The 17639-nt window shown below is 51.9% G+C and overlaps 9 protein-coding genes across 9 annotated transcripts; 5 read left to right on the top strand and 4 right to left on the bottom strand.

The window, feature by feature from the left end:
• Positions 1-54: 54 nt before the first annotated feature.
• Positions 55-1575, top strand: J4E90_000984 (uncharacterized protein; the record flags this gene model as incomplete). Its single annotated transcript, XM_051430577.1, has 3 exons — positions 55-1021; positions 1077-1373; positions 1433-1575. 3 exons carry the CDS (start codon positions 55-57, stop codon positions 1573-1575), a joined length of 1407 nt encoding a protein of 468 aa, XP_051296064.1.
• A 553-nt stretch (positions 1576-2128) lies between these two features.
• On the bottom strand, positions 2129-3320 carry J4E90_000983 (uncharacterized protein; the record flags this gene model as incomplete). The annotated part of the gene is made up of 3 exons (XM_051430576.1): positions 2129-2728; positions 2781-3206; positions 3297-3320. 3 exons carry the CDS (start codon positions 3318-3320, stop codon positions 2129-2131), a joined length of 1050 nt encoding a protein of 349 aa, XP_051296063.1.
• A 332-nt stretch (positions 3321-3652) lies between these two features.
• Positions 3653-4117, top strand: J4E90_000982 (uncharacterized protein; the record flags this gene model as incomplete). Its single annotated transcript, XM_051430575.1, has 2 exons — positions 3653-3664; positions 3713-4117. 2 exons carry the CDS (start codon positions 3653-3655, stop codon positions 4115-4117), a joined length of 417 nt encoding a protein of 138 aa, XP_051296062.1.
• Positions 4118-4418: 301 nt separating this feature from the next.
• On the top strand, positions 4419-5154 carry J4E90_000981 (uncharacterized protein; the record flags this gene model as incomplete). The annotated part of the gene is made up of 2 exons (XM_051430574.1): positions 4419-4495; positions 4542-5154. The coding sequence occupies 2 exons, from the start codon at positions 4419-4421 to the stop codon at positions 5152-5154; spliced, it is 690 nt and encodes a 229-aa protein (XP_051296061.1).
• A 1705-nt stretch (positions 5155-6859) lies between these two features.
• Positions 6860-8971, bottom strand: J4E90_000980 (uncharacterized protein; the record flags this gene model as incomplete). The annotated part of the gene is made up of 1 exon (XM_051430573.1): positions 6860-8971. One exon carries the CDS (start codon positions 8969-8971, stop codon positions 6860-6862), a length of 2112 nt encoding a protein of 703 aa, XP_051296060.1.
• Positions 8972-9361: 390 nt separating this feature from the next.
• Positions 9362-11788, top strand: J4E90_000979 (uncharacterized protein; the record flags this gene model as incomplete). The annotated part of the gene is made up of 1 exon (XM_051430572.1): positions 9362-11788. The coding sequence occupies one exon, from the start codon at positions 9362-9364 to the stop codon at positions 11786-11788; it is 2427 nt and encodes an 808-aa protein (XP_051296059.1).
• Positions 11789-11885: 97 nt separating this feature from the next.
• On the bottom strand, positions 11886-13934 carry J4E90_000978 (uncharacterized protein; the record flags this gene model as incomplete). Its single annotated transcript, XM_051430571.1, has 1 exon — positions 11886-13934. The coding sequence occupies one exon, from the start codon at positions 13932-13934 to the stop codon at positions 11886-11888; it is 2049 nt and encodes a 682-aa protein (XP_051296058.1).
• Positions 13935-14287: 353 nt separating this feature from the next.
• Positions 14288-15849, top strand: J4E90_000977 (uncharacterized protein; the record flags this gene model as incomplete). The annotated part of the gene is made up of 3 exons (XM_051430570.1): positions 14288-14336; positions 14391-14422; positions 14545-15849. 3 exons carry the CDS (start codon positions 14288-14290, stop codon positions 15847-15849), a joined length of 1386 nt encoding a protein of 461 aa, XP_051296057.1.
• A 66-nt stretch (positions 15850-15915) lies between these two features.
• J4E90_000976 (uncharacterized protein) lies at positions 15916-17260 on the bottom strand (the record flags this gene model as incomplete). Its single annotated transcript, XM_051430569.1, has 2 exons — positions 15916-16442; positions 16489-17260. 2 exons carry the CDS (start codon positions 17258-17260, stop codon positions 15916-15918), a joined length of 1299 nt encoding a protein of 432 aa, XP_051296056.1.
• Between the last annotated feature and the right edge of the window lie 379 nt (positions 17261-17639).

The following is a 17639-nucleotide window of genomic DNA, read 5'->3' as shown; positions in this document are numbered from 1 at the left end:
GCGCCTTCTGATCGGCCAGCCCTACCACGGTACCTCGTCAACCCTGCTCCAAACATGAAGTTCGGCCATCTGTTCAAGCAGACTCTCCGGGATGAGGGCTTCCCGCCAGAGTGGGTCGACTCGGCTATCTCATACTCGCAGCTCAAGAAATGCATCAAGAGGCTTACCGACGAGCTGCGGCAAGTGGGCCTCGATCCTGCCACCTTGTCCAAACTACTCAAACATGTCGAAGACTACAATGCTTCTACCAGAGAAGACGACGATCAAGAACGACCTTTCGAGTACATTCTCAACCCCGACAGTGCCAAGGACAATGCATCGCCCTCGCGCAAGGCATTCCATCCAAAGCTCCTCTTCTACGTAAACGAATCGAGCGGAGAGGTACTGAGCGCCCAGCTCGATGATGACACCAGACGCAAACTCCATATGCTGGCTGTTGAGACGGGCATGTCTGACATGCGCGTCTTGGACGACTCAAACTCGTCACTACAGTCCATCGACTCCATAGATCCATCCAATTCTATAACTACCACTCCGGCCAATGCTTCTCGCAACCGACCAGGGTATCGTACAGTGGAGGTTCCCATCACCTCGGATACCGAGTTCTTCACCAGGCTTACCAGTGAAGTTACAGGACTGGAGAAATTGCAGGAGCGGGAGCAAAAGCGAATGAACGTCCAGATTGAAGCACTAGGGAAGCAGGTTGCAAAGTTGACGGATCCAGACCGGAGAGCCAACAGGAAAATGCTCACTGCTTGGCGTCAAATCTTCCAGATATACGTGGAAGAAGGCATCTTCTTTGGAACAACAGAGATGGACCACAAATCGCACGACTCGGAGAAGGCCATGGCGAGACTGGCAGGATTCTCAAATAAGATTGCCAAGGCTGGCTTGGTGGAACAACTGAAGAAGAAGGAGAATCTACAAGCACTGAACACATTCATGCACATCAACCGGGAGATTCTCCAGGGCCTGCGATTCGGTGAGATCAACCATAATGCCATGATCAAGATCCTCAAGAGTAAATACCCCCATATCCTAACAAACATGGAGACGCTGAACTAACATGTCACTAGAATTTGATAAACGCACAGCGCTAGGCGTAAAGTCCACATTCCCGCGTCAGGTAGAATACCCAGAGTTCTCGGAACACCTCGCCAAAGCCGTCTGCGCAGAGGTCAACACACAGATCCTATCCCACGTCCCGCAGATAGACGACTACTCTTGCCCTATGTGCATGGAGATCCAATGGCGGCCCGTAAAGCTTAGCTGCAACCATACCTTCTGCATCCGGTGCTTGATCGTCATGCAAAACAATAAGCAATACAACTGTCCGTTCTGCCGGGAGAAGACAGTCTTTGATGCAAATTCAGGTAAGCATGTCTTTAACTCATAGACGCCTTGGAACATCATGCTGACTATGTGACTATAGACAACTTGGACACCGAACAAGCCGCCTTCCTTAAGAAATGGTTCCCGGAGGAAGTCAAGAACAAGCAGCGGTACAACGAGATGATGGCGGGCGTGGACCAGTACGGAGAGGTGTATGCGACTGAAAAGTGCGTTATGATGTAACAATCCGCAGCTTTGATAGGTCGCATGCTAAATATGTGCCAAAGATTCATGCGCGGCGGTTCCTTGTGGTAAGTCATGTCCGCGGTTCATCTCAAGAGATGCTTGCTAACGTATCAGCAGGCACATGGTTTAATTTCGTCTACGAGATATGAGCGCTTTGTCAAGAGCTGTTTTGAGATTTTTACCCCAAAGATACCCAGCACATGTTGTGCATGTACAATAGCCGATAGACTAATTCAATATATCTCTACTACCGCCATGTGGATTTCAGCTGAGCATTTGATGACGCTAGAGAATGAACTGCATCAGGACAGGGGAAGTAGCTGGGTGGTGACGGACTTCGTGTGGAAGAAACTCCGGAAGGGGATTTGGATAATAAAGTAATAGATAGGTGTATAAGGAAAATCGTGCGGTGATGTGCTGCTACAACAGCGAAGCGCGTGTCTTTCGATCTGTCTTTAGCCAATAGTAAACGCCGTCCCTAGATGCAACCAAGTAATACGCTATGAAAGGAAAGAAAAGAAGATGCCAGTCTGAGGCTCGTTTGAAGAAATTATACACTGCGCTCTGGGCTTTCACCCTCGGCGACCACCGCCACACCCAGCCCCCGATCGGGAGACTGGAGAACGAGTTGTTCGTGCCGCCTTGCGCGAATGAAATCTGATACACTCTTGATCAAGATGAACCAGCCGACAATCATCAGGCCGTACGCTATCCAGTCACTGCCTGTGATGGCACTCGCTGCGGGTGTCATATCACTACCCCCTGTGTTTCCACTGCCGACCTTGTCCGGGTCAAAGTCGTGTGCATTCGGGTCGTTTGGAACGCCACCGTCGAACCCTTGTCCGGGGTTATCGTTGCTACCGTTGTTCGGGGAGAGTACGGCGGAGCGGAATCCGAAACCGAACTGCACGAGCGTGATACCGAGACCAGCGCGGGATCCGTTCTTTGCGGCGTGGGTCGTGTGGAGGAGGTAGGTGAGGAGGAATCCGACGAGTTGGAAGGACATGGAGATCATGGCGTTCCAGAGGAAGCTGAAGAGGGAGCCGACGGGGAGGCCTTCGACAAAGACTTCATCGCCAAAAGTGCCGGGAGCGAGGATGGTGGTTTCCCAGTAGGGTGGTGTCGCGTCTGCGGCAGCTTGTTCATATGTCTGGTGCATGTTAGCAGTGATTCACGCGACTTATCGATAGTCTGATACGTACTGGAGGCTTCTCCTCGGCATCCTCCCCTCTGGTAGGCTTTGCGCTGAGATTTGCCCAGACACCACCGTTTCCTCCACCGTACACCCGTCCTGGAGTGGGCGCTTGTGTGTTGAATACTGGCAGTTCCGTCACTCTCCTTTGGATGCCCGGTGGCGCCGCTTCCTCTTCTGTCCTCGGATTTCCCCGCATCAGCCGCTGCCGATCGTCGCGCCCATCGTTATCGTCGTCGTCATCCGAATCCGAGTCGAAGGTATCGGCGAGTGTGCGGTCTTCTTCGTTCGTTATCGGATCCTCGGATAGGAGATGCCGTGATGTGCCGTTTGGTGATGATGCGCGCGAGTGGAAGGAGGGTGGTGGCGAGGCCGGGGGCCACTGCTGGCCGGGTTGCAGCGTCTGGGGAGATTCTTCTTCGTCTTGGGCGGCTACCTGGATTAACGCATTAGTGCTGTCGTTGCGAAAGCAATATAGGGGTTTCGCGCAGTCGCATGGTGGTCGGGATGGACCGGGGCAACGCACCCTCTCGTAGCCCTGGCTAGGCATGTTGCGCGGATAACCGGATGCGTGACGTGAAGGGGGCGATGGGATATCTGCTATCGGATGTCGTCAAGGCGGGGAGTCGTAGGAATAGGTAAGGCAGCGAGCGTGGACGAGAGAGACGGCGGTTGTAGGAGGGAGGTGCAGGTGGGTGGAGCGTGTCAGGCGGCAGGTGCAGTGGAGGAGGCGTTTCAAATGCAAGTTGCTCGCTTTTGGGCCATGCGACACGGCTGCTGCGCCACGATCCAATAGCGCCTGGACCCTGGTTACCGAAGCATCATCGACTTTGAGACCCGACAAGGTGAAGAACTTCACTTTTTCTCAATTCACACACAGCCATGGCGAATACTGTGAGTATACAGCGCTGCATTGCAAAACAGTCAGCTGACATAGTCCAGATAACAAAGCAATACACCCGCCTCCTCGCTCTCTGGCCAAAAGACGCTCTGCGCCCAAATTTACCCTTGACACGCGCAATCGAGCATCACGGCAAACCATTCGGCGTCCAACCCATAACACCCACTCCCGAAGAGGGCGCAAAGCCCCAAGCGCCCGCATCCACAACACCGGCCGCATCTTCGCCGCCTGCGAATCCCAAGCTCGAGCAAGCCCAAGTGAACGCACTATTCTCGTTACTAGAGAACCGATATAGCACAAAGTATGCGCTATCACCGGGGGTACTGAAGCCAACATCTGCGCCAGAGCACTACACTAGGTTAATGGAGGAGATCGAGCGGGCGCCTCAGAAGACATGGTGGGAGGCCAAACTGGATCAGTGGAAGATGAAGATTCGATGGTCTTGAGGAACGAATTTACGACCCTGTATTATACTGTGAAGAATGTAAAATAAGGACAACATGTCATGGACACCCGAACATGCCCTCGCTCGCTTTGTCCCGATACGGCAGGCGCGCTCGTCTCTTTATGGTTCAATCTGCTGCGCGACACTGCGTTCTCACCACTCATCTTCACTATCACCTTGCCTAGAGACGCTATGAAAATCCGCTCTAGCCATTCTTGTTTACACTACTCTTTGCTCAGCTTCCCCTCCAAAACACCGCGACAAAACCAACGACAACCGCCAATTAACTATCTTCTGCAGCGATGTCGGGACAGATTGAGGAACCGGCGATCGAGTTCAAGTCTGAACATGGGCGAATCCTGCAGACAGACGCCTTCGAGTGAGTTCTTCACTTCTTAGAAAGAACCAATATTGATAGCGTTTAGCCTCTTCGACACGATCACAGTGAACGTTGGCAATGAGGGAACCAAGTTTCCGGTCCATGAAGCTGTCATCAGGAGAAGCTCAAGGTTCTTCGACAAGGCCATGAAGGAAGAGTGGGCAGCATCTCGTGTTGATGCGCGCACCGTCACTCTTGTCGACGAAGACCCGGCTATCTTCAAAATTTACCTTCATTGGTTGTACTTCAAGACATTCCCTACTGTCACCACGAAGAATACAGGGAGGTTCAATCATGAGACCGGTATGCTTGGCAAGAGCTACGTTATGGGAGAGATGCTCATGGATACTGCATTCAAAAACGCCGTCTTAGTCGCCTTCCGTGACGCCCTTCTCAATCAGCCTTTCTACAAGCCACTACGTCCCGGCTCCAGCATAGTCAAGACCATATACGATGGAACTCCGGAGGGATCCCCCGGCAGGCGCTTCATGGTTGATGTGTGGGTCAGAGAGGCGAAAGAGAATTGGGCTATTCACCTTGACGATATGCCGCTCGCCTTCACGCTGGACTTGTCAAAAGCGTTTATGGCATGTGCGAGGACACCCAATTCAAAGATGACCTCGTGGACAACAAGCATGAAGGACTTCATGGAGACATAGCTCTAGTCATGGTTGGCGGTCTGTGAGAGGGACTTACAAGCGTGGCGTATCGCACACATCGTCACCGCAAAGGTGAATTGTGGAGTCGGAGCAGCTGATGAAGGAATTGGAGATTGCAGAAGTAGTATGCTTCAGGGTGTTCTAGCATTTGCCCCCAAGTAGATGTAATGACATGCAAGCCCGGCTCGCCTGATCTCGGGGGTCTGTCTAACCAGATCTGCGCTAGCCTGTGTTGAGACAAATCCACCTTCCAAGCAACGTCACCCAACTGACCCTCCTGTCTTCTAATTCACTTCGATCGCATCATGGACATAACCTCTGGACGGCTAATTGAGCATCGGGCCTTACCCGCTTTACCCACCGAACTATGGCTCACCATATTCGAGCATGTGGTCACTTACGACACCCACATTTTCAACCAGTCTCTCAAGTATAGAAGAGAACGAACATGTGATCTACAGAGACTGCAATATGTGTGCAAGTCGTGGAAGGTACAAAAAAATCCAGATTAAACCATTGTGTTTTTATCTGACCTCTCGCAGGACTTGGTAGAGCCACTTGTCTACCGCCATTTAACGATCGACGGCAACAACGATCTAGCGTCCAACCACATCACAGCTTTGGCCTGTCTCCTTGACCGTACCATCGAATCCGATGCTCCGAAAGCTTCTTGGGTGCGCTCATTCTGGATCCAAAGAGATGAGGGCGTAAGCCCTACTGAACCAGCCTTGATGGCGTTGCAAGCTGCATTGCCCACTCTGCTCTCCCGCATGACGAACTTAAGCGAATTGTTTTGTCGTTTTGATCTCCAGCGTCCGCAAATCGCAGCTATTGTACACTCTCACGGCCCACAACTTACAAAGCTGTCTATATACATTGGACGTCGCCCTATCCGTATTCAGGAAGCGCTTTCTCTTTTAAAACATTTCACAGCCCTCAGAGACCTCCACCTGGGGGTTAGAGGCCGAACGTGCGGCTTGGACGATGTTGAATCATCTGAGTTCCCTCATCTGCGCTTGGTCGAGCTGGTTGCAGAGTACGCCACTAATGAGCTAATAGGCTGGCTCACACACTCGGCTATGCCCAAGCTTTCAGCTTTTGCAATCCGGAAGCCGCACGATAACTGGAGGAAATTGAGTAATCTGCCTGCTTTCATGGCAAAGTACGGTGCCGGCTTGAGAATGCTGCAATTTGACGATAGCCAACTGGCCAACATGTCTGAGGTCTTTGATCACACATCCTCTCTGGAAGTATTTGATACTTTCGATGCCACAGGGCCTCTCTGTGATGTCCCTATATCAGTCACTCAGATTGTGCTTCGTCGGTTTCCAGAGAACATTGGTTACGGAGTTCAAACTCTAGAGTCATTGCTTCAGGTCGTCGGGTCGTTGCCGCCGGACAGGAAGTTACATGCCATTCGCATGTGTTCAGTCAACGACTATCTCGAAAGAAAGCCATTTCTCTGGCGAGAGAAGATGAAAGTGGCGGACACGAGAAGGATGGAAACCTGGAAGAGGTTTAGGTATAATGTGAAAAAAATGCTAGACCTGGGCGTTTCACTTCTAGATCAACAGGGTGTTGCTCTCGCAGACGTCCTCACAGAGATGGGGGCGTTTCCAGAAGCGGATAGTGAAGAGGAAAGGGATGAAGTGAAAGAAGTTTAGGAACACTCGTGGTGTATGAATGATATGTTTTAGCAACCACCCTACATGGCTCGCGTAAAACCCTCACACTCGACATCCCAGTGCGACGGCCATACTGGCCCTTCATACCCATCCCAGCCACCACACATCATCCCCACCGCGAGTAGTAAGCCCGCTGAGCTCGGAAAATACGGCGTCGGCACTCTTGTTCCACCCTCTGGCATTCCTACTTCATCGAAAGCATTATTCACGTCAAGCAACTGACTAACAGCGCGTTCCGCATCTCCTCCCCTCGCTTCCGTGATAGCCAGCAACGGGAAATCCCAGCCGTAAGAAAAGGGAAAGTTCCAGATCTCGTGTACTTTGGCGATGGTGTTGTTGAAGATTGTCATGTTCACACGAGAGTCTGGGGGCAACCAGCCATATATACCTAGAAGTCCCGGATGATCTTCCGTATATTCGGGGGTATTCCACATGTTTGGTATACCCTCATACGTCACATACGCGTCCTCTTCAATGGGGAAAGGCGCTAGGTTGTCATGTACATGTATCCAGGACTCCGGGGTAGATTTGTTTTGCCGCGCTTGCCACTTCGACGCTACATCGAGACCAAAGCGCCAGTACGCTAGCTCGAACGTCGGATTAATCGTCTCGTTGGGATTAGTATTCTCAGAGACTGGATACATGGGCGGCCCAAGATCGTATAGATTCGTTGTGGAATTCCAGAAAGCATAACTAGCCATGAAGTCCGCAACACCTGTCAAGATGTCATTCCATTTCTCGAGAGTCTTTTCGGTCGGGAAAGATCGGTATTCCATCTCGGCGAAGTACATGGGATGCGGTTGTTGCCAGATGAGGAGGCTGTTGATCTCGCCTGGCGCAGATCGGCCACTTGGATCGCTCATCTTGCCGAGGCGCGCGCCTTCGTATCCTTGCTTTTCAGCCCGTTCAAAGCTGCTGGGTAGAAAGCGCCCATAGACGCCGATACTGCGATCATAGAGGTCCCATTTTCCCCAGAACATCCAATGGGCTAGATGCCAGAAGACCATTTCCATGTGAAATTTGCCGTACCATCCATTGTTCACCAAGCCAGACTCTTGTGGGGGATCTTTACCAGCCCCATTGACCGCAAGAAGGTACTGAGAAAGAACCGTGCGACGCTGCAGCTCGTGTGCAGAAGCATTGCTGGCAGAAGGAAGTGACACGAATGCACCAGTCGACCAGTAGTCTGCCCACCAGCTTTGTGACGTTTGCTTGACTGTCTCTGCAGTGTAAGACACATTGGCCACCCGAGGAGCGTATGTAACAGTGAACGAGAGCGTCTCAGATCTCTGACTGGCGGCTAGGATGTATTTGTGCTCGTTTCTGTGCAGGCGCGAGAGGCGGGCATAACCTTCCCAAGCAATATCGGCCGTGTATGTTGTTGCATCCAGTACATGCGTGATTGTCGCACCTCTGTTCCTGTATTCATCCGTCGTGGAATGGTTGGAAGTAGCGTTGAAGAGACCAACAAATGGTGCATCGAACTTATTTTTCCCGGTCGCATACGGGAAATCGAAGAAAGCGCCCAGTCCTGCAGTCCTTACCAGGCTGGACGATATGTCTACAGCGATAGTGTCGGTTTCCGGACTTGCAACAGTTGTCACCACAACCTTTTCTCCGTTGATAAAGAAAGTGGATTTGATGACACCTTCCCAGAGTTCCAGCACCTGCTCTTTACCAGCAAGTAGGTCTTCGGTGACGTTCCCTCCTGCGATGCCGCCGAACCACAGTCCAACTCTTCCCAAATTAATACGATGTGGGTTCGCAATCATCCATTGACTGATGTCCTTCTGTTCTGGGTTGGGCTGCGCATAGTTGACGAGGCGATCGTGGGTCCACCAGTCAACACCAGTGTAGTCTGATGGAAGCGTTTGATTTGGTGTCGTTGGCAGAGATTGGTTGTGCCATCCCCAGGATGAGAGAGTGTTGTGCGGCAGAAAGGTCTGCAGTCCGGTAATGTCTACACCGAACGCGAAGTTTCCGTTGCCAACCTGGACTGGGCTGTATGGGTTCGATTGGCTGAGCTTGATATTATACTGCTGGACAATCGACTTGCGATCGATTTTGCTCTCCACGACAGGCGATGTGAGAGAGAGTAAATATAGAACTTGGGCCCACTTCCCCAGTCGCATTGGAAACATAATGGCTTCGTGATTCGTTAGCAACGCTTCTACCCGCTCGTCTTTATATAGCTTATGACGGCATCCTCTCCCGCCCTACTTTGATTAAGTTCCCGGTTGATCGTCCCCAGCGGCGGGGTCAACCATTGAATGCATAGCGTCGGGATAAATACCACCGAACACCAGAAGATACAATCACGTCCTGCTACGCATCGCCAGCAATGCGATGAGTGATCAACGAGCGACCGAGAATGTGCCCAGGTGCCCAGGTGCCCAGGTGGGGCTATGGGCCACCGGCACGTGCACGCGCGTATCACGCTAGTAAGCTTATCGATAACGATCTTGGGAAGAGCGGAAAAGTTTTGGCAACGTGAAACGCGGGTTCCAATCGCAACAACGAAGATGTCCAACGGAAAGAGCAGCGAACCAAAAGTTGACGGCGCGAAGGACCTCCCCGTGGAATTGAAGAAAGGCAAGAAGAGAAAGAGAGTTCAGCCAGCGAAAGATGGCTGGAGTGGCAAGAAGGGAGCCGGCGTGTTGATCAAGTTCGACCATTCCGACGATGACACCCCCAGTTCTACTGCGGAGCACCCTAAGCCCGTCGCCGAACCCAAAGGAACGGAAAGCGTTGTCGAAACTCCAGTTGCGCGGCAAGCAGAGGCGCACAAGCGCACGAAATTAGATGCACCTCAACCTATCAACCCTCAACCAAACCCCGGACAACAAGCTCGACCAAAGAACAAACAGGCCGACAGACCTCGTACCTCTCAACAAGACTTAAGAGTGCCGTCGCATGTCATTCAGAAGCGTGATGAGTTGCGGCTTGTCCGCAAGTCGCTTCCAATATGGCCTCAAGCGGACATCATCAGAGCAGCTCTGCAAAGAAACAACGTCCTCGTGCTGACCGGAGAGACTGGTTCCGGAAAATCGACACAAGTGCCGCAATTTTTGGCCAATGAGTCCTGGTGTACCGGGTGTATAGCGATCACGCAACCTCGAAGAGTGGCGGCGATCTCCCTGGCACGACGCGTCGCGGATGAGATGGGTAGCTTACTTGGAGACAAAGGCCCTACTGCCAAGGTTGGATACAGCGTTCGTTTCGACACTGCGGCTGGAAAGCACACCAAAGTCAAGTTTCTGACGGAGGGTATGCTGCTTCAAGAGATGCTCAGAGATCCCAACATGTTGCAGTACAGCGCCGTTGTAGTAGATGAGGTCCACGAAAGAAGTGTAAATGTCGACTTGATCCTTGGGTTCTTACGCAATCTATTATCCGCTAAAGAAGGTAGCGTGGCGAGGAAGCATCCGCTCAAAGTCGTAGTAATGAGTGCTACGGCAGACGTGGAAAGTCTCGTCAAGTTCTTCGGAGACAGTCAGCCTGTGTCGAACACCGAGAAGGCGATCGCGAAACCTACTACGGAAAGTAAAGGAAACGTTTCGACATGCTTTGTAGAGGGACGGCAATACCCCGTCAAAACAGTATACTTGCCGCAACCAACACAAGACTGGGTCGAAGCAGCTCTCAAGCTCGTCTTCCAGATACATTACAAGGAGCCTCTGCCAGGCGACATACTGGTCTTTCTCACGGGTCAAGATACTATCGAGGGACTCGAAAAGCTCATCAACGACTATGCTGAAAACATGGACGACGACGTCCCTAAACTTCTTGCGCTACCTCTTTTCGCCGCCCTTCCACAACACGCCCAACAGCGCATCTTCCAGCCAACGCCCTATCGCACACGCCGCGTCATCCTCGCAACAAACATCGCCGAAACATCAGTCACTGTCCCTGGCGTCCGCTTTGTGATTGACTGCGGAAAATCGAAGATAAAGCAATTTCGCAGTCGCCTAGGTCTCGAATCGCTGCTTGTGAAGCCTATCTCTAAGTCTGCAGCTATCCAACGCAAAGGTCGAGCTGGTCGTGAAGCACCTGGTCAGTGTTATCGGTTGTATACTGAAAACGGTTACGAATCTATGGAAGAACGTACCACGCCTGAGATTTTGCGTTGCGACCTCAGTCAGGCTATTTTGACAATGAAGGCGCGAGGTATCGATGACGTACTCGGCTTCCCATTCCTTGATCGGCCACCACGAGAAGCTCTAGAGAAGGCTCTTCTGCAACTACTGCACTTGCAAGCGTTGACAGACACCGGTGAAATTAGCGACATTGGTCTCAAGATTGCCAAGTTCCCGCTCACGCCCACGCTAGGCCGAGTGCTAGTCGAAGCAGCAAAGCCAGAGCGCGATTGCCTACTCGACGTGATCGATATCATATCCGCACTCAGCGTCGAGGAGGTCTTCCTGAATCTTGTCACCGAAGAGCGCAAGGAAGAGGCAGAGGAAGTCCGGCGTGAGCTACATCGTCGAGAAGGCGATCACCTCACACTTCTCATTACTGTTCAGCGATACGCCGCTGAACTCAAGTCACAGCGTCGTGCTTGGTGTGACAAGCACTACGTATCCCACCGCGCAATGGAGAACGTAATGAACATCAGGAAGCAACTGCGGGAACAATGTAGACAACAGAAGCTGCTTTCGGCTGACGACGCAGAGTCCGATAATGCACCTTCGGAAGCTAGGAGTCAAGCCATATTGGCATGCATGCTGCGCGGCTTCATCTCCAATACAGCGAGATTGATGCCAGATGGTAGCTACAAGACGATGATCGGTAACCAAACGGTGGCGATTCATCCCAGCTCAGTGCTGTTTGGGAAGAAGTTGGAGGCTATCGTGTTTAATGAGTTTGTATTTACTGGCAAGGCGTGGGCGAAGCGTGTCAGTTCAGTTCAGCTAGACTGGGTGTCTGAAGTCGTTGAAGCCATCATGTAAATGAGGCGATAGCGTTTTTACTTCTTGAAGTAGACTTTTGTTCTCGAGCAGAATATGTACATGCCAAGCTTCAACTTCCCCAAGCTCGTGTCTGGTACTATCTTCTCCTTCCCACCCCAGCGCCTTCCTTATCCGCCAGACTAACGACCTCACCGATGCCCGCTGCCTCCTGTTCATCTTCAAGCGCACGAATCTCCTCCCTGCAATCCCACCACTTCTCCTCTGCCCTCTCGAATGCCATTTTCTTAACTTCCTTCGGGCTCTTCTCTGCGCTCTTTCCCTTCCTATCCAACTCTTCCAGGATGATATTCTGCCACTGCTCTGAAGTGCGCGCGTAAAAGTCGCGCAAGGATTCGAAGGGACGGGGATGTGGAAGCGTGTCGGTGAGCGCGGATATCTCTTCCTGAGGACCAAGGTCTTCGGAGTGAATGGGTGCAACGGCAGGGGATTCTGTGACACTCGTGGGTGCTGTCGATACAGACTTGTCGTCATCCTCACCTTCTTCATCGTCCTCAGAGTCTTCCTCGTCTTCTTCGTCCGAGTCGGCTTCATCCTCACTGCCTTGCCAGTCTTCGAGCTCGCGCTTGAAGATTTCGGTGACACCATCCAGATGGTTGAGATTGACAGACCAGAGTTCGTCAAAGGTAAACTCGCGGTCGCCTTTCTCGTAGGTACCACCGTAGATATAGAGTGTATCAGCTTGAACCGTAAGTGCGGCGTTGAAACGTGGATGTGGGAACTCGAATATCTTCGGCTTCTCTGGACGTGCCTCTTCCTCTTCTTCCTCTTCCTTCGCTTTCTTCGCTTCGTCGTCAGAATCCGCATCTGTAACTACACCGGCTTTCATTTCGAGAGCCTTGAGATTAGCCAGCAGCTCTTCTTCTGCGGCCTTGCCACGATCCCGTCGGCTGATGTTCGCTTGCTGTGCAGCCTTTTTGTTTGCGTTCAGCTTCGGCCGACGTAGAGTGAGTGGCATATATCGGTTGCGCTCGACATTCCAGATGAACAGCTGATTGAAGAACTCAGAGTCAATGCCCTCTTCACTCTCTTCTACATCATGCACACCACCGAAAAGAACACCGCGACCCTTGTGGTAAGCCATTGTCGCACCTGCACGTGGTGGATTTGGCGCATTCGCGGGCTTCTTTCGCTTCTCCCAAGACACAGTTGGAAGGGTAGTGGATGGTTGATCAGCAGGTGGTGGTGTGATACGTATGAACCAGGTGTCGTCGTGAACCTTAGGCTTTAGCACCATGCGCGATGCCGGACCGCCACTGCTGCTCTTCTTGCCCTTGCCTTGTTGCTGTTGCTTGCCACCAGCTTGCGTCTTGACACGAGAGTAACCGCCATAGATGACTGCGCCTTGCTCGTGCGGCAACAAACTGAAACTCGATCGTGCATCTGGTACTGCGCGAGCTGCTTGCAGTTTTGGCGTGTGCCATGAGAAGTTGACGCAGTCGTAGATCCAAAGATCATTCAAGTATTTGGTAGTCGCAGACGTATCCTGGAAACCTCCAAATAAGATGATGTACTGTTTGAAGCCAACCATGCGATGTCCACTCCGTGCTGGTGGGGCAGCGGTCTTGCTCTTTCCCTCCATGCGCGTCCATTCTCGAGAGACCGGATCGAGCTTCCAGAAGTCGTTGTAGTGATAGAAGGTCCCTTGCTTCGGAGAGCTGAACTCTCCACCAAACAGGTAGATTTCTTTCGTGTTGGCAGCGCGACACCAAGCGTGTCCAGATCGAGGAAGTGGTGAGTTCGGACTTGTGACCTGCTTCCAAGAATCCTGCTTGACGTTGTAAATCATGAGATCGTTGAAGAACTTGGCGGTGGCTCCGTTGAAGTATTCGCCTCCGAACAAGAAGATCTCATTCTCGTTCGCTGGATTGGCGAGGAGGGTGCTCGAAGTTCGGGCAGACGGCGGCTCAGCGGGTATTTCGGTGATAGCATGGTGTTGTTCCTGCTCTTTTGCATATTGGGCTAAGATATCATCCAGGTCAACATCTTCCGCATCAGAGTCGACTTCCTGTGTTTTGGATGCGACCTTTTTGTCTTTCTTGCCTGCCTTCTTCTCTTGCTTAGCAGCCTTTGCAGCCTTAGCTGCTGCTTTGCCTCCCGCTGCCGCCTTCTTCTTATCTTTAGCCATGTTTCAGATTCGAAAACGAGACGACGCAGTTGTGTAAAGGCAGTGTGGTGACTACTCGGTCTGCGGTGGAAAGTTCTCCGCGTTTGCCCCTCAGTTGTAAATTTTCCCAGCGCCGACGTTGATGATACACCAACTTGTTCCTATTGATGCGAATGACGGGTCGACCAAGGCTAGAGTGTTTGAATCGTAATTATTGTAACGATTAAGCGCAAACTTACGGTTGCGGATTGTCGCGTGCAGCGCCTTCAATATCGCCAATCCTTCGGAGCAGGCACTACGGAGTTGGGGGCTTATCGATAAGACCGTATACATTCACTCCCCACCTTGCACCCGACACTTGTTCAACTACAAATATGATACAAGCAGCAAAGATCCTCGAGCAGAGAAGTCACTTGGTGCCTGGTAATTACGGTGTTTCTGTTTCATCTACAACGACTCATGGCTAATTACAGATAGGCAAGCTCCGGATAACGGAGCACTTCTTCCAGGTACCCAGAGATTATTGTATGCAGTCCTCTCATTCATTAGACAACAGATGAATCTGAAACTTATGGCCTTGGATAAGGCAACTGATCTGAAAATTGAGCGATGACAAAGATTGTGCTGACAGTTCCATCTCGAAGCGAACCCCTCAGCAGGAACGATCCAACTCTTCGCTCGCTCGGCTCTGAAAGCCGAGAAGCCTGCAGACTACACACCCACTTCGCACCTCGATCGCACGAAAACCCAACTCCCATGGCTCGTCTACTTACAGGGCGGCCCGGGCTTCGAATGTCGTAGTCCCGAGAAGGTATCCTGGACCCAGACCATTCTCGAAAAAGGCTACCAAGTGCTCATGCTGGATCAACGTGGCACTGGTCTCTCAACTGCCATCAGCCAGTCAAGTCTACAATTGAGAGGCGATGAGAAGGTACAAGCAGAGTATATGAAGAGTTTCAGGGCTGATAGTATCGTCAAAGACTGTGAGGCTGTAAGGAAAGCCCTGACAGAAGACTATCCCGAAGAGAAGAAGAAATGGAGTATCATGGGTCAGAGCTTCGGCGGCTTCTGCTGCTTGACCTATCTGTCTTTCTTCCCCGAAGGAGTCAAAGAGGCGTTCCTGTTCGGCGGCCTGCCACCCCTCAGAGACGGGCCTGATGAAGTTTACGAGCGGCTTTACGCGCGTGTCAAGAGCAGGAACGAGGGATACTACGCGAAGTATCCCGAAGATGTCGACCGCGTCAAACGCATTGTCAAGCTTCTCTCCCGTTTCGGAGATACTACGGTGCGTGTACAAGGCGGCGAAGGCCATCTCTCTGCACGTCGTTTTCTACAACTGGGAATCTACTTTGGCAAGCACGGAGGCTTCGATGACGTCCACGAGTTTGTGCTTCGCGCCGATACCGATCTGACCCAATTCGGACATCTTACACGACCTAATGTACTCGCCTTGGAGGCAGCGCAGAGCTGGGACTCTAACGTCATCTATGCTCTCCTCCATGAACCCATCTACTGTCAAGGCCAGGCCTCGAATTGGTCTGCGGAGCGCCTACTCCCGAAATATCCTGAGTTCTCACTCTCGCGCGTAGATGGAGATGAGCCTGTCTACTTCACAGGCGAGATGATCTACCCTTTCATGTTCGATGTTTACCCGGAGCTCGCTAAGCTCAAGACTGTTGGTAACCTCTTAGCTGAAGAGAAAGATTGGCCGCAACTGTACGACAAAGAGCAATTGAGAAAGAACGAGGTACCGGCCTATGTTGCAGTCTACATGGACGACATGTACGTTGACCTCGATCTGAGTATGGAGACGGCGAACACCATCAAAGGCTGCAAGACTTTCATCACGAACACAATGTATCACAACGGGATTGGTGCCAAGACAGACGAAGTGTTGAAGCAGATCTTTGCTCTGAGAGATGATGTCATTGATTAGACACGAGGCTTTGTCGAGCATCGAGACTTGTCGACCGGAGTATAACTTGGGGAACATATCTCAATTTCATTGTTTCATGATCTGCTGCGCTTGCTCCAATTGCGCCTCTAAGTCAATGTCCCAGATCCATCGCATTCTATGCTTATAGCTTTCCTCAATTTTGTCAAGGTCGTCCCCGAACAGTTCGAATTCATACATTTGACCAGCTTCGTGGCTTGTTTTCACGATCTTCTGCGTCCTCTCTCGTCTGACTTGGTCGAAGGCGCTGAATGCTCGCTGCAAACCATTGACGTCGTTCGCGTCCTTGACCAGATTGGCGAGGATGTAAGAGTCTTCTATACACTGGCCGGCACCAGCCCCTTGGTGAGGCGTGGTCGCGTGCGCTGCATCTCCAAGCAAGCAAACGCGGCCCTTCGTGTATGTGTCGCAGGGTGGATGCTCGAACAGCGCCCAGATGTCTGGCTTCTGCATGGCCTTGACAATCTTCGTGACATGTGGGCCCCAGCCTTGGAAGTCGTCTTCCATTTCCTGTTTCGATGTGGCCACAACCCACTTCTCGTCTTCCCAGGTATCGCGAGAGCTAAATGCAACCACTGTGGCTGTTAGCAAGACAGCACTTTGGACGATGACTAGCCTTACCGTTCATCGTTTTGCCATGCGCAATTGGAAAGGTGAGCAAGTGGCCATGGTATCCAAGATACATCTGGCTGTTCCGCGCTGCATCATCGCCCAGTATCTCCACAGCTTCATCCATAGGTATCAGCCCTCGATAAGCGTACTTTCCGGAGAATACAGCCTTGGAGGCAGGGTTATCTCTCCCAACTAGCCACTTTCGCGTTAAAGACTTGATGCCGTCGCATCCAATTACAGCGCTGTGTTGTGCGGTGGAACCGTCAGCGAACGTGAGCACTACATCTCCAGAGCCATCTTGAGCCTCGCCCAGCTCTACAAGTCTCTTATCGAATTTGGCAACACCGTCATGCATCTCTTTGACGAGTTCGTCAAGGAAGTGGGCTCTGTACACGCCGCCGCGTCCTCCTCCCGAGTGCATAGGCACATCGAACAGGGCATCGCCGACCTTCTTGCCTTCCCTCACGTATCCTTCCTTGTCTTCTTTCCTAGCATCACCCACCCGTATCGTGAACCATGAGTCGGACTTGGAATTGTCCGCATTGCCTGTCTTGCATTTCAAGAAAGCCTGGTATATTTTAGGAGACAGGAGCTCCATGGCACGGCCGGCATTAGGTCCAAACGCAACCCCAGCACCAATTTCGCCAAAGTGTGGTGCGGCTTCGTAAATCGTAAGCGGGATATCGTACTGGAGGAGGCCTATGGCGAGGCAGAGGCCGGATATCCCACCGCCTACTACGGCGAGCGAGTAGGATTTCGAAGACGAGCCCGTGGAAGCCATTGTGATGTCCCGAGTGTATAGGCGTGCGGTTGGGGGAACTGTCTTTCAATGTGCTGTTAGCTTGATATCAACGACGCGACTGCATCGTGCAATGGAAAGAGAACTTGACGCTTGCCAATCACCGTTATGCGCACTTACCTTGGTTCTGATCCGAAAGTCACACCGACCTCGGGACGATGAGAGACGACAGCTCACTCAACGTCATTGACTGCGGACTTATGCAATAGCCCTGCAGCACCCAAATAACAAATCATCCACTTGCTAACACGCGACGGCATACGCGTCATATTAGCAAGTGCACTACCCGATACCGAGCGCGTTGCAGAACACCCCATCCGAGAGAGCAAGCGTCTGGTGGCGATAGGCGACGCGCTGCTAT

The sequence above is a fragment of the Alternaria incomplexa genome (genome assembly GCF_024043165.1).
Source record: "Alternaria incomplexa strain BMP 0042 chromosome Unknown scaffold_1, whole genome shotgun sequence".
Taxonomy (NCBI): domain Eukaryota; kingdom Fungi; phylum Ascomycota; class Dothideomycetes; order Pleosporales; family Pleosporaceae; genus Alternaria; species Alternaria incomplexa.
Note: the sequence above shows the minus strand (reverse complement) of the source record. Positions and strands in the feature narration are given on the sequence as shown.